This window comes from Lissotriton vulgaris, chromosome 3_1, assembly GCF_964263255.1.
Source record: "Lissotriton vulgaris chromosome 3_1, aLisVul1.2, whole genome shotgun sequence".
NCBI lineage: Eukaryota > Metazoa > Chordata > Amphibia > Caudata > Salamandridae > Lissotriton > Lissotriton vulgaris.
The window spans coordinates 2,136,281,512-2,136,296,889 of NC_141689.1; the positions used below are offsets into that span (position 1 = coordinate 2,136,281,512).

Sequence of the window (15,378 nt, forward strand, 5' to 3'; positions counted from 1 at the left end):
ACGGACGCCCCTCTATATTGGTATTGCCCCAGTCTGTTTACCTTCCGGTCCCCACCTCACTTTAGCATAGTTATGGTGTAATCTAATTAATTGCTCCAGGAGATTGGCCGGTAAACCCAAACTGTTAAGTGCTCCCCATAGTTAATGTCTAGGGATGAGATCGAATGCAGCTCTTTGGTCAACGAATGCCACATATAAGTGGCCCTTCTTTATGTTGACATATTTCCAACACATACAGGCGAACCTGAACACCTGATCTATGGTGCTAATTTTAGCTCTAAATCCTGCCTGATATTTAGTTAAAACCTGCTCGTCATCAATCCACAGGTTGATGAGATTTAAAAGGTGCCTTGCGTATATTTTTTGTAAAATGTCAATTAAACTTATCGGGCGGTAATCAGCACCCCTCCACGTTTCAGGAATTTCTGCTCCAGATGCTACAGAGTTACATAGGTAGTTGTGGAGAAGTGTGGCTCAGGGGTTAGAGGCGGCAGACCCGGAAGCTGAGATCGGCCCTGGACCAGGGTTCAATTCCCCGCCTCGGCGGGTCTTGGGCTCAAAAATTCCACTGACTCGATAATTCTCGCTCCGGTGCCTTCTCGACTCACGGGTTCACACTCTGCGACTCTGGGCAATAGCTTGCTTAATCTCCACAACGGCCCCTCGCGGTGGGTTGCCTGGCTTTCACCTTGTGGATACCCTGCCGGGGTTATCTCACAGGGGAATACCAGGACGGGTTCCCTAAGCAAGCGCCGGGAAACCCTTTGTGGGTAGCTGTGCGCTATATAAGCTCAAATACATTTACATTTACATATAAGGGGCCCATACACCAATGTCATGTTTGTATAAGTCACCCGGAATCTTGTCTAGTCCAGGAGCTTTACTTGCTTTAACTAGACTTCTAGCCGTCAGTGATTCTTGCAGGGTAAATTCTAGTTTATCTTCATTCAAATTTAATACTAGTTCCTCACTTTCAAGGCTACCTATTTCTGGGGTTGAATATAATTTAGTGAAATGTTCAACCCAGGTTGATTCATCTAGGTAGACTTCCCCGGAGTCCCTACAATTCCTGTTTCCATTTGCGACAATGTTCCAAAAAGTTATGTGGTCCCTGTCTTTCACTGCCTCTAACATACCTGACCATATTTCTTCGTCCCAATGCACACTATTATCATATACTATCCATTTAGGAAACCCTTCAATACTGAATACAGATAAAAAAAAAAAACAGCTGATTTGGAATCAGTGCGGTCAACAAATTTGTACAAATATCTACTTGTAATGATAATAAGAACAATTAAGAACTTCACATCATCAGGCAAACCTGAAATCGGACCCGTAAAATCTATAGCAACTTTTTCCCTCGGCAAGACTAGAAATTTCACTGGCGTCAAAGGTATGTTTCTCACCACAAAGTGTCTGTCAGTATCTTGACATGGAGAACACAACCCTAAAATGATGTCTACAAAAACATCCATGCTAGGCCACTGATAAAACAACTAAATTTCTTCTTCATAGAGGTCAACCCTATGTGATAAGAATGTGCTAGCCATACTAACTGTTCTCCTACACCTGTCAGTGGCACAACTTCTCCCCCTTCAACACCAACTCCTCCCCAATGCTTAAATCATCCTTGACTTTAATCCAAGTTCAAAGTTACACTGGTAACTTGCTCTCCTCTGGCCGACCACTGCAAATAAAATATTTCACTTGCTCCCACACCTTGTCCTCCACTTCAGCTTTCTGCCACTCTTTTCTCACAACCCCTTCACTGTGTTTCAATACATCCACCAACCAACAATGCACTAATTTAACCACTCGTCATCCTCATTTCCCGAATCAACAGGAAAATGTGCTAAAAACTATTCTCTAGCATTTGAGAGATCAGTCCTTTTTGGCAATTAGAAAGTAGTACAACCGTGGTCCCTGGTATGGCAAAGGGACTGGATCTATTGCACCTTCCTGCACCAAAGAGAGACCTCTTTCTTTAGACGGGTGAGATGTTCTTGTGACATGAGGTGTGACCTTGGAGGAATTTTCGATGGAGACCTTGTTAGCTCTAAGCAATAACCAGATTGGGTAATTTGTAGAACCCATTTCTCTGATGTATTTGTGTTCCGAATGTGTAGAAATTGGAAAAGACGTCCCCCGACAGGAGTGGAATGGTCGGGGAGTATGAAAGGAAGTCACTGAAGAAGGCGACTGATTGTTGCCCTTGTAAGGAGGAGGGATAGTCTGTAGACACATTTTTGGAGCCACCTCTGTAAAATGAGCGACGAAAGGATCCTGTGTTGGCAGGTGATTGTAAGGTCCCCATGGACTTAGCAACGTTTGTATCCTTTTTCATCTTTTCTAGTGATGTATCAACAGCTGGACCAAAGAGATGTTCTTTGTCAAAGGGTTGATTAGGAATAGAGGTTTGTACCTCAGCCTTGAATCCAGAAATTCTTAACCAAGCATTTCTTTGGAGCAGTACACTAGTCTTTACTGTCTGAGCTGCTGTGTCTGCCTGATCAAGAGCACACCTGATAAAGGTATTAGTTATTAATTTACCCTCTTGAATACAGGCACTAGCTCTAGAATGTTGTTCATCAGGAAGAAATTCAATGAGCTTTTCGAGCTCATAATGAGCTCTATCATACCTTGCCAATAGTACTTGAGCATTGGCAATGCACCAATGATTAGCTGCTTGTGACACTACCCTTTTGCATGAAGCTTCAATTAATGTGGACTCTTTATCAGGAGGAGGGGCTTCCCCCGTTGTTTGCGAAGTAGCTCTTTTAAGAGTGTTGGAAACTACCAGAGAGTCCAAGGGTAACTGGCCTTTGATCAGTCATTAGGTGCAGATTTGTACTTTTTCTCTACCCTGGGAGTGATGATTCTAGCTCTTACAGCATCTTTAAAGACGTCATCAGTATGTTTAAGCATACCCTTTAACATTGGTAATGTTTGTGTAGCCCTTTGACATGAACTTAGTGTGTCAAACTAAAAATTCTCCTCTAAAGTCTCTTAATGAAGCTCTACTCCATGATATTGTGCAGTTCTGTTAACGAGCTCAATATATCCAATGTTTTCATCTGGAGGAGAAGGTCTGGATGGATATAAGTCGGGGTGATTATCTGGTTGAGGGTCAGCATTATAATCATCCCATGGGTCAGTATCCTGTGGTGTGTATTCATCTATATCCCCATCCCCTGTGGATCAGGTGATGGTAGTGGAGGAGAATGTGTAGGTGTAATGAGTAGATTTGAATCAATGGTTGAAGAAGGTGGAGAAGGGTAAGTATCCGATTGTTTTCTTTTTAGAGGAATGTGGTAGTCTTCTTGTAAGCCCTTTAACCTCTTCTCAGGACGTTTGGCATGAATCTGTCCACTTTCTGGATTAATAATAATCCCTTTCTGTTTCGGATCCAAAGGTGGAAAATCGGGCGGAGCCTCTTTAGTTGAAGTACTTTCTTTAGACGCCGGTTTTGGTGTTGAAAGTTTTGGCTTTTAAGTTTTCGGCTCAGAAGATTTAGCATTATGGACCGGTGGCACGGAAGCCAGAAGGTGTTTGGATTTCGACGCCGAAGGTTTCGGGTCGGCACCGCCATGGGGGACAGGTGCACTCCGAACCGGAAGGCTGTTGTTGTTTCGGTGCTGAGCTTGAAGGCAGGGCGCTCAAAACCTTTTCTCGGTGCCGACCTTGGCCCGAAGGCAGAAGATGAACCGAAGCCTTCTTATGGAGGAGATGGTAGGGGAAGGAAGTCTGTTTACTCATGATCCGTTGTCCGTGTGTGAGGTCTTCGGCATCAGAGTCGGCTTCAGACACAGATGTGTCCCTCCTCCATTTCAGCTTCCAGCGCTGGTGATTCTTCGTGTTCGGACTCGTCTCTGAGGAGATTTGGAGCGGAGCCACTTTGCTGGTACATTTCGTAACGTCGAGCCCAACGGTCACAGAGCGTCGTCTTCAATTGAAACAACTGGCACGCGTTGAAGTCCTTCTTGTCGTGTTCCGGTGATAGGCAAAGGTTGCACACTTCGTGCAAGTCGGTGCGCGGAAACTTAGCGTGACACCCTGGACAGAACTTGAATGGAGTCTGTTCCATTGACTGCTACCGACCCTGGCACCGGTAGGCCCAATGGCCTTGCACGAGTCTACAGATCAAAGGTTTTCGAGTGTAGACAATACGAGGAGAATGGGAAACGCAATCGATAATCAATACCGTTGAGGGTAGTGGATTCTGTGTCGAAGGGGCCCGAAGAAACGGTGCCGAACCGGAAGCCAACAATTCACATCCAAACCTGATGGCAGAAAAACCAATCTAACAATGGAGTCAATGCCCATGCGCACTATCACCGAAAGGAGGAGTCACCTACCTTGTGACTGGAAAGACTTCGAAGAAAAAAAATCAAACATCTGGACCCAACACTAGATGGTAATCTATGCACAGCATATGATCTACAGCTCATATGCCTCGAACATAATTTTCCCTTGGCATCCATCGTCCCTCGAAATCTCCCCTTACACGGCCCCACCACCGCTGCTGTTACCTGCATGGACCGCAACTGGTAGCGAGTGCTCCCAGTACATGTTAGGTTTCCCAGGAATTGAAAGAAAGTCACAAGGTAAGCTTGCGTTTTGCATCCTGCACCTCTTATCAGCAGTAGGTGATGTCAATTCAATTTACTTTTAAACAGAACATGAAATAAAATAACAATGAACTGCAGACATCCACTACGACAGCCAAATAAAAATTCCTATATCTTCACTTTAATTTCCTACAACTCTTGATGACCAGCTTGCGAAACACTTGGTGTGCCTGCCACCGTGCCGATAACAGGCTTTCCTGCAAATCACCGTAATAGAGGTTGAGTAGCTGCAAATCCCATCATATTCTTATTATTCTCTGCAGATCTTTCATCAGTGGCTCTTTGCTGCCCTCTTGTGGTTTTCACTGCTGTGCAGCCTCCTGCAGGTATCTTACATTTGCATCTGAGAGGTAGGGGCGCTGGCTCCATCTCGGCACCGGAAACACCATTGTGACATCACTGGCCCTGTAAAGCGGCACTAGTGGTGTCAGTTTCCCATCCCTTTTTCTGTGTCTTTGAGATGAACAGGATGGACTGAAATCTTATCAGTATTGCACAATACAAAATCTAAACTTGGAACCATGTTATAATGACTCTAGTAGTAAGCCAGTCTTTAAGAAGGGGAGGGTTACATGGTTGGTGACAAAACTGAAGGTATATAGAGTATCGACTAGAAAGATTGTTACCGAAGGTAATTAACTTTTTCTTCAGGAGGAATCATCTACCTGTAGATTCCTCACATTTTGAATAGATTTCCGAATCAGAAGACGGGGCTTGAAAAACTGGTTAAACCAGAAGCCATGGAGGACAGAGCATGTGAAGTGTCCTTCCTGCCTCACCTCAGATATCAAACAGTGGCGTTTTGCAAACATATGAAGGGAAGCCCAGGTCGTCGCTTAGCAGAGCTCGGCCATAAAGACTACACTTGCTAGAGCTGAAGTTGAAGACTTCGCCCTAGTGGAATGAGCGTTGATGTCCTCCAGAAGTTCTTTGCATGTCAGGGCATAACACATCTTGATACACAAGATGATCCACCTGGGCAATATCCTCTTGGACAGCGTTGCCCTTCATCTTGCTGGTGTAGCCAATGAAAAGTTGATAATGAAGCTGAAAATCTTTGGTACGATCAACAAAAAAACAGTTCACTTTCTTAGGGTCCAGCCTGCGGAGCATCACCTCCTCCTTAGTGGGATATGGAGGCAGGAAAAAGGTAGGTAAGGTAATGGACTGCCAATTCAAAGCAGCGCTTCTCGTAAAAAAAGGAAGTAAAAAGAGGCTTGATGCTCAGCACATCTCACGGACATGTCTAGCCGACGTATTGGCAATCAGGAAAACTGTTTTAAAAGTAAGAAATCACTACTGGCAACTATGCAAGGGTCAAAGGGTGAACACATTAAAATATAATTACCAGGTTAAGATTCTACTGAGGTATAATTGATGGGGAAGGGGAAGCCTATTGGTGAGGCCGTTCCTAAATCTCATAACCATAGAGGACTTGAACAGGGAAGGCTGGTCTGCGGAACCCAAAACGGCTGACGACACGGAAAAGCAGCCCTCTGATGTGCCCACTGAACAATCCTGCTGAGCTAACAGGGTGAACTATTAGAAGTCCGATAAGCGGGCCATGAGAAGGTCTACGGAATGGTCTGTACATCGCATGACAAACCTACTCTAACTCTTTAACTACACCAGTTTGAAAGAATGTTTGCTGACACTTAAAATAACACACACTACTGCAGAAGGCAGATGAAAAGCATTGAGGTGTCTCCGCTCAAACTCCAAACATCAAGGTGGAGGTTGAGGAGGTTGTGGTGCGGCACTTACCCCTAAGATTGAGAGGAGGCTTACCCTGTGAGGGACTTTGAGCAGGACGCTAGAGAAAGACGCACCAGGTCTGCATATTACAACCGTCTCAGCCAATCCATAGCTGTAAAGAATAATTGGGGATGGTCTAGCCGAATCTCCCTCAGCACCTGAGGAATAAAGAGTATGGGAGGAAATGTGCAGAACTGGAAAGCTCAATTTCAGTCAAAACACATTTCCAAGACTCCCTGCAACATATAATTGAGGGCAAAGAACTGAGGGCAGTGAGCAGTACTGTGAGTGGCAATAGGTTCACCCAAGGTGGTCCAAATGGAAAGATGTTCTGGACCACCTCCGGGTGAAGTCACCACTCGTGGCTGGCAAGGTGAAGCCGAGCCTGTCTGTCAGGCATGCTATTCAAAACATTAGTTGGATAGTTGTCAACCAACCAGATCTGATACTTCTGCACCCAAGAACAGAGTCGTACTGCGTCTCGGGAGAAGATGCTAGCCCACTCCACCCCGCTTACTGACAGACCCCCTCACTGTCCTGTTGTCCGTTAAGATCTGTGAGGACCGTCTGCAAATGAATGACATGAAGGCCTTGAACAGCAGCCCAATTGTCCGAAGCTCCAGCAGATTCATATGTAACATCTGCTCCTCTGGAGCCCAAAGGCCTCTGATTCTCCAGCTCCACAGATTCGCTCCCCACCCTAGAGTGGAACCGTCTTTTACCCCAGTGGTCACTGCTAGTTAAGCCTACAAGGACATCCCTTGAACTAGGTTCTCCTCCACAGGCCTCCATTTCAAATCCGTTGTAGTGTCTCTAGAGATCCCTATGGAGTGGGAGAGAGCTCTGCCCTCATGGAACTACTGCCTGTGGAGGCACCACTTCATGGCCCTAATGTGCCAGTGTGTATGAGTGACCATGACAATGCAGGAAGCTTGATGTCCTAGAAGGTGCAAGACCAACTAGACTGGAACATGTACTTCATTCTGAAATAATGTAATTACTGCCTGAATATACCTTATCCTCTGAGGAAGAGGAAAGGCTCAACTTGATACAGTGCTGAGTACTTCTCCTATGATCTCCTGAACATGTTCTGAGAGGGCTCCAGGTGAGACTTGGGCGTGTTGATCGAAAAGCCCATGTCATCCAGAAACAAAGCAGTCGACTGCCGGTGATACAACAGTCTTCAAAGACTTGGCCTTGAGGAGTCAGTCATCCAAGTACTGAAACACTTGGATTCGTGATAATCGGAGATGGGCAGCAATCACATCCATCACTTTCAATGAAGACTCATGGAGTGGAAGTCATGCAGTTTACGGATCCTACTGTGAAGTGTAGGTAGTTTATGTGCGAATGCAGAATCTGTATGTAAATATACATGTCCTGTAGACTGACTGACAACATCCAGTCTTCTGCTTCAAGCACTCGCAACATCTGATCCAGGGACAACATCTTGAACTTTTATTTGCACAGGAACCAATTCAAGACCCTGAGGTCTAGGATTGGACGACTACTGCTGTCCGTCTTCGGGACTAGGAAGAACAGAGAGTATCGCCTCTTACACCGTTCCTGGTCTGGCAACAATTCCTGCGACTTTTCCTGAAGATGTCTACTTCCTGATAAAAGAGGCATATGTGTTCTGCAGAAGGAAATCAAAACGAGGGGGAAATTAATATAGGGGCCAGTTGGAAGGGTAGAGCATACCGTTTTTCCATGAGCTGCAAGACCCATTGGTCTAAAGTTATGGCCTACCAGGGTTGTGGAGAGGATACCATTCTCGAATAGGTGCAAAATGCTCTGAAAAGAAGGAACTAGGTCTGCTTCCCTCCTGTGGCTCGGGTGGAAGAAGAGGAAGAAGAAGAGGGAGGGAGGAAAGGAGAGCTAAAGCTTGGCCTCTACCCTTGCCACAATCCTGGTACTGCTTAAACAAGGGGTTCCGTGGTGTTGCTCATGCTGCTGGCCTTGCTATATAATATGAAAGGGGAAAGCTCTGGGGAATCCACAACATTTTTGAAGTGGCCTGTAGTTGTGCTACAGGGTTTGGGTCACTGATCTCTAGTAGTGGCTCTACTGTCCTTGAATCTCTCTAGGGCCATCATCTCTGCTGAAAATGCCTCCTCTGCAAATCGCTTTACTTTCATAGACTCCTTGTCTGTAGGAGTGGTAGTGAAAGCTCCCGGAGATAATCATGAGAAACAAGACATTTGTGCCACCAGGCTCACTGAGGAGAGAAGTGTAGACAGGAAAGTTGTGTCTCCTAGGGCTAATCTATATCACCCTGCCACTAGTCGACTTATTGCAGGGACCCGAGATCTGCTTTTTCCACACCACCATGAATGGCTCAGTGATGCTACATTCTAGGGTAGCATTGGTTCTGATGTGAGAAGTGGAATGTTAAACGTCTGTTGAGAGGTTAGAACCCACCTCTACCAATGGTAGAGGCAATTCTAAAATGTATGCAGCCTTCCGTATTAGCGCAAAAACAACAATTGATGGACGGGATGTTGCACAATGGCAAAACATTCACCCCCAGTCACAGATCTGGGTTTAACCCATCGTTATTTTGCTCACCACACCACCCCAGTTTAGACATGGCCATATGCACATCAGTCTTGACCCTGTGCCACATGGGAACAGTCCAGCCCGAACTGCCAAACCATGTCATCCCTGGACTGGAATCAAGCATCCTAGGACCGGTTTCTGGCTATCAGCCAGGATAGCTTGATTCCAGTGGCATGGAGAGCACGGGACTCACGTCTGAGCATACCCGTCCCACTCGGGGTGACAAATGCAAAAACAACAATTGATGGATGGAATGTTGCACAATGGCAAAACATTCACCCCCAGTCACAGATCTGGGTTTAATCAATTGTTATTTTGCTCACCACACCACCCCCGTTTAGACATGGCCATATGCAAATCAGTCTTGACTCTGTGCCTCATAAGAACAGTCCAGCCCGAACTTCCAAGCCATGTGTTCCCTGGACCGGAATCAAGCATCCTAGGACCGGTTTCTGGCTATCAGCCGTCATCAGCCAGGATAGCTTGATTCCAGTGGCATGGAGAGCAAGGGACTCACGTCTGACCTATCAAGGCAGACACGACTACTCCGCAAGGGAAAGGATTCTCTTTTGTATGGCCCTATCTCAGTATGATGCAGCCTAACTACATATGATGGAACACCAGACCAAGTAGTTGAAAAATGTATGCACAGCACTGCTGTGAGTTGTTTAAGATCGTGATTAGCAAGCAAAAAGTGTAACCTACTTAAATTATTAAAATGCTACTGCTAATAACTTTAGGACTATTACATATTTTATGCATAAATACGCATTTGCTATGGTAAGGAAACTATAAGTAACGTCCAATACCTTACTGGGACCTGTTTCTATCCATTTCACTCTAGTATCAATAGTGTAGTCTTTTTACAGTTACTGTAGTGTGATAGACCTGAAGCAAGCTCTGTTTCAGTCTTCTGTTTTCCTCTCGCTGTGGTGATAGGCAGCCATCCACTCCTCATCTATGTACCCTGGATATATATACATATATGTGTATATAAACATATGTGTGTGTGTGTGTATACACACACACACAATCAAGGCACAAATCTATGCTTATCTACACTTACCTATATTTACTTAATTTCACAATATTGAGGTTGTTGAGGTACTGGGTGATACCAGTTTTATAGGTATTTTAAACCCAATATTATAGAGGAAAACCTTTTAAGAACCCTTCAAATAGGTAACAGTACACTTTTTTGTGGCTTGAACACCCACAGGATGCCTGCTCAGAAATGTGTCCTGCTAAATTCCACCTACTAAAATTTCTCACCATTCGAAAGCCATATGATGTGAGTTTTACAAATACATAAACTGCTCACCTGCAGTTCCTTTAAGTGCATCTGTCTCAACCAACTTTCCCATAATTCCTCAGCATGATTTTCCAGAGAGATAATTCAAAGTCTTGTTAAGAGGGAAGGGCGAGTAAGGAACTTACACTGCCATGCCTTCTTTCCACAAATATAAGACAAACTGAATAAAAACGAGACAAACATGCAGGTGCCTGGAAGCTACTTTATTAGTAGAACAGAAAAGACATATTGCATGTAGCGAATGCGTGCATAGCGAGTACCTCCTCGTAGTATTTACGTTCCTCCTCTTCTACTTCTTTCTGGGCTTTTTCCCATTCATCCTTCAGCTTTTCCTGCTCCTTCTGGTACCTCTCCTGTCACAGAATTGTAGTACAAAGGGCTCAAAACGACATAATGCAACACAAGTCATGAAATGCTGATGCACCTTTGATTCAATTTATGCAGGTAGTGGTGGGCGTGCTGGACAACAGTATGTGGTGCAAAGAGACCCTAATGGAATCAGCAGGACTGAAATGAGATGATCAGCATGAAAAATAAGCTACATGACAGCCATAGAAGCTCATTGCATTATCTGGCATCTCAGCTTCATTATGCGCTACTAGAAATTAATGGTATCCGAGCATGGCCAAAAGTGCTTTATATCCTGTTGAAATCTGTGATATCTTGTATTTGGGGTCAGCTATCTAGTCTTTTGTAAAGGAATTTGTTTGGCATTCTGCCACAGAATGTAGTTCTATGAACTTTAGAAACAACTTAAGGATGAGCTAGCGAAAAGGTTGGTGAGGATTGTATGAAGAGGGACAAGTCTTCTTACATGAAAAGGAAGATTCAGTTTAACAATCTGTGTGCTGTGACTGATGCGCGGGTTAACACTAGGGATAAAGTCGTGATTAGAGTTCCCAGTAGCCTGGGCAGGAAATCCCAAATATTCTGCACCTCGAAAGGTGGTCAAGTTAAACAAAGGACAGTCAAGTTGGAGGATGGGGGAATATGGAATCTTGATCGTGTGGTTGTGCTCAAGAAATAATTGTTTTCTAAGTTTTTTGATTGTTCCCCTTTGTTTCTCTACTATGTCCCTAATCTTTTATCTTCTCTCCTTCTCCTGTTTGCTCTTTCTTCTTTTTCTTTCCTTTGTTGGTTTTGCATTTTATGAAAATTAGTGATGTGGTATATTGTAATTGGGGATCGGCTGCCTAGTCTTTTATAACGAAATGTGTTTGTCATTCTGCTGTACCATGTATAGGGATACACTGGGAAGAGTTCTCTGAATGGTTAACATTCTCCTGTATCCCTTTCACCAGAGTGGGGTACCAGGAGTAAGGCAAGTTTAGATTAAGACCATCATAACTAGATGAAGGGATATATTCATTTGGATGCAAAGAGGAGTTTGCACTTGGAGCTAACTGATTCATGCCTGATGCTTGGAGGGGCAGGGGAAATGTAATCAGCAAACCGAAGGAACTCTTTCCCAATGGCAGATTTATCTGTCTCCGACACTGGGTGGCATTGGAGCAAAGATACCACTGCTAGTATCACCCCTGCAGCCCAGAAAACAATGAGGTTCAGAAGGCCGCAGGTGTTGTTTTCAGACTTTGCCGGGACTTGCGGTAGGTGTTGCCCAATCACCCGCCCACACGCAGCCCGCACAATTGGTGACACTGATCAGTCACTAGAAGGAAATCGAGCAAAAACCTGCAAAAACATACATAAGAAAATCCAGATACGACTGGCTGCACATACCAAAGTTTTATACTTTCTACAAAGTTGTGGCGCCATGAACTAGATAATGCAGAACCCACAAAGCTGTCAAAGTAGTACTCAAGAATTTCCATCAATGTGCCATCAAATCTAACAACAGCTCCTTGAATTCTCCTATGTCCCCAGTCCAAGTCCTCATCAAAACAAATTGCATACTTCAGATACTTCCCAAGAGAAACACAATGCCTCCATCATGGAGGAAACCATCGAAATTATGGTGAATGAGAAAAAAGTCTAACTTGCTGGTTGTTTCCCATGCTGACGATCCAAGATACCTATCAGATACCTGACAAAACGTTCTTAGAATCGAGCATTCAGGATTTCTGGGGAACCATAGATGGAAAGGTCGCCATGTCTAATGGAAATTATATGAAAAATGACTCCATAAATTGGCATTGAATTGACTCCAGAAGTTGGCATGGACTTTCAGCCACATTCAACACATTTATAACAGCCCTTTCAAGACAAAATTTGATCCTAGAAAATCATTTAACCACAGCTCAAAAAAAGGAATGGGCTATAGGATCGATCAAAACCAACCTGCATAAACTGAACTCACTCATAACACAGGGGCAAAAATTGTCACGTTATCAGCCCCATGCTCCTGCTCACAAATATATAAACTTGCCAATGTCACTTCTATCCTTCAATCCGTAGAGCAGGACTTTAGAACCAACACCCTACTTACTCGAGACTGCCCATTTGTCTCCTTCAACAAATTGATGAGTAAATCAATACAGACAAAGAAAATTGTGCTTGTGGTGGAGAGCTGCTCGAAGCTAGATGAAAATTCCATCCTCAAACAATGGGAAGGCAATTATCACCGACTAAAAACCCACCAATAAGACAGCATACTGTGAAATCGAACAGTTGGCTGGAGGAGCTGATGAAACATGTACTCAAAGTTGTTTCGACAACTTAGTCTCTGAATCCCTTAATACGTCAATCCTAAAAGCCACAATCTAAACATCAGTGACAATGGCTTTGAACAAAGTCCCAAGCAAAGACTTAACCACATGCAGACCAACATCTAGGGACATCACCAAAGGAACTTCTCTAGATGATGAAACAATGAAAGTTGAAACTTTAAACTTCTGCCTTTCCCAGGGAACACAGTTTCAAAAGACCAGATTGACACCTTTATTTCCAATAAAATTCGAAAGGGACTAAGGAAACTAAATAAATACAAAAATAAAGCACCAGGTCCCATCACTAAGTAGCATTAGGGGCCAAACTATATCCCTTGTTCACCTCACAAACCACTTAAATTCCTCAAATGGCATCCCAAAAACCACATAGTGCCGATAGACAAGGAGGACTAAGCACCTGAATACATACCCAACTACACATGACTAATAAGTCCAACAAATACAACCCCAAATGAGATCAGGACATTAATTCCAGCCGAAACCCCAAACACATTTCCAACGCCCCCATCAGGACACAATATATCAAAAGGTACTTCCATTTCTAAGCTGCCTGGAGAAAATTTGGCGAACCAAGAAACAGTCATTCAGAATAAACGCTTTTAACAACAGGCTCTACCCACACGATGTAGGTGACAGACAATTGAGGCAAACTCAACCCTCACAATGTGGGTGACAGAAAATCTCGTGGCAAACTATCCCCACACTCTTTCTAATTGAGCCTGGGAAAACTCCACTAAATAAAAATAATTTTAATTCAATCAGCTTGCCAATAGACCAGAATAGCGTCAGACCTCACTAACGATTGTGGTGAAGTGCCCCTATCAAACCTTGCAGAGGGAATAGGTGAATGTGAAGCAAGTAACATCACATACCACAGAAAGCACCTTGTGCAAATCTAAAGAAAATAAGGAATGCAATAACTAAAGCCACTCACAAGGAATGTCATATTAGCTAAATTGTAGCAACATTCTCAAGTTCGGAAAAAGCCCACATGGAATGGAGGGAGCTGAGCAATGCTTTTTAAACCCTGAACCGGATGCGAGTGACCCACATGAATCAGAGACCAGCGGGGCACGACTGAGGGAGAGGAGTAAGATGTAAGGGATGAGATATGCATTTACTTCCCCAATGCACTGATCTGCCAATAGTCGACACGTCCTGCTCATATATGCATAATCTGCTGTGGTCCACCACTTGTTGATGTCATTTTTAAATGTATAACTGCTGCAACGTTATTAAAATCATAAGTAAAGGTTATAAAAAAACATTCTCACTTTATTAAAAGCACTTCAAGATAATTCAGTTTTCTCAAATCAATCTATTATCAGCATTGCATTTTAGGGAGATATCTCCTCTAAATGCCTGATTTCTTTTTAGCAATTCTGACCTATTGAGGTAATGCTAGACCTCTAGGAGGGCACCTTGTGCTTTATCACAACTCTACTTCCCCATTCCTCTAGTGTTTCGCAGTGTCCTTTCACTATATTAATTGCAGGATGTCATGGACGCGACATTGGCGTGTCTAAGGCAAGCCAGTTTGCACCTGTTTCGCGCACGAATCGCAACCAGCATGCTGCCAGTGAATCCTGCCACAATTACACACTGCTTCCTACAACCATGTATTTACCGGGTCCTACTTCTCTGCCTGCCTTATCAACTGTTGATCCCTACAATGACATGCCCTAGATATTTTTTATTTGCTTGCCAAGAACCATTGGGACCTGAGCTTTCTTACTGAAACTTTGCTCAAGGATTGTTCGGCCACTAACATTGCATTAGCTATCCCCCCAGGCTTTTACATATTGATAGAGTGAACAAAAATGGGGGTGGGTGGCAATTATACATTGCTCCTCCTACTCCTATTCTATTTCAAAATTGATTAATGTAAATAATATTGAAGGGCTGGCTTTTACTATTATGTTAGGCCCTTCTTTTGCACTATTTAGGGGTGCTTAGTTACCGTCCCCCTGATGCTTCGACTGCCTCCTTACAGTTATTAGCCAATGCACTAGGTCAACTATCTCCTCTTCATGCCAATTCCTTAGTATTGGGTGATTTCAACCTACATGTGGACGATCTGAGTAACAGACCTGTGCAGCAGTTTCTGTCCTCAATGGAAGGTTTTAACAACTAGTTAAGGTGCCCACTCACAACGCTGGTTGTATGCTTGATCTCATTTCAGCAAATTCCTCAACAGTTCTGGTCAATCCTGTTCTGAAGCTTACTTGGTCGGACCACGTTTTGGATACTTTTAATGTGCTCTCTTCAGGTCCTTGTAGTGCGCAAGCACTAAAAGAAAACTTCCAGACCGTGGCATAAAATGCCAAGACTCCCAATTTATGAAGAGATTACAGGCTACCCACTTTTATGAGACAGGGGACTTTGAGCATGAGGTCGTCACCTTCAATAATTGGCTGGTCGACGACAGATACCA

The 15,378-nt window shown here is 44.0% G+C and overlaps 1 protein-coding gene across 7 annotated transcripts in view; it reads right to left on the reverse strand.

Moving 5' to 3' along the window:
* Positions 1-15,378, reverse strand: part of LIMCH1 (LIM and calponin homology domains 1) — an 892,718-nt gene that overhangs the window by 77,431 nt on the left and 799,909 nt on the right. For 5 of the 7 annotated variants that reach the window (XM_086962709.1, XM_086962710.1, XM_086962704.1 and 2 more), the window contains one exon: positions 10,518-10,610. The exons of the other annotated variants lie outside the window; for them this stretch is intronic. In XM_086962709.1, the coding sequence (XP_086818835.1) occupies positions 10,518-10,610 (93 nt within the window). The remainder of the gene's footprint in view (positions 1-10,517; positions 10,611-15,378) is intronic. 7 annotated transcript variants of the gene reach the window in all.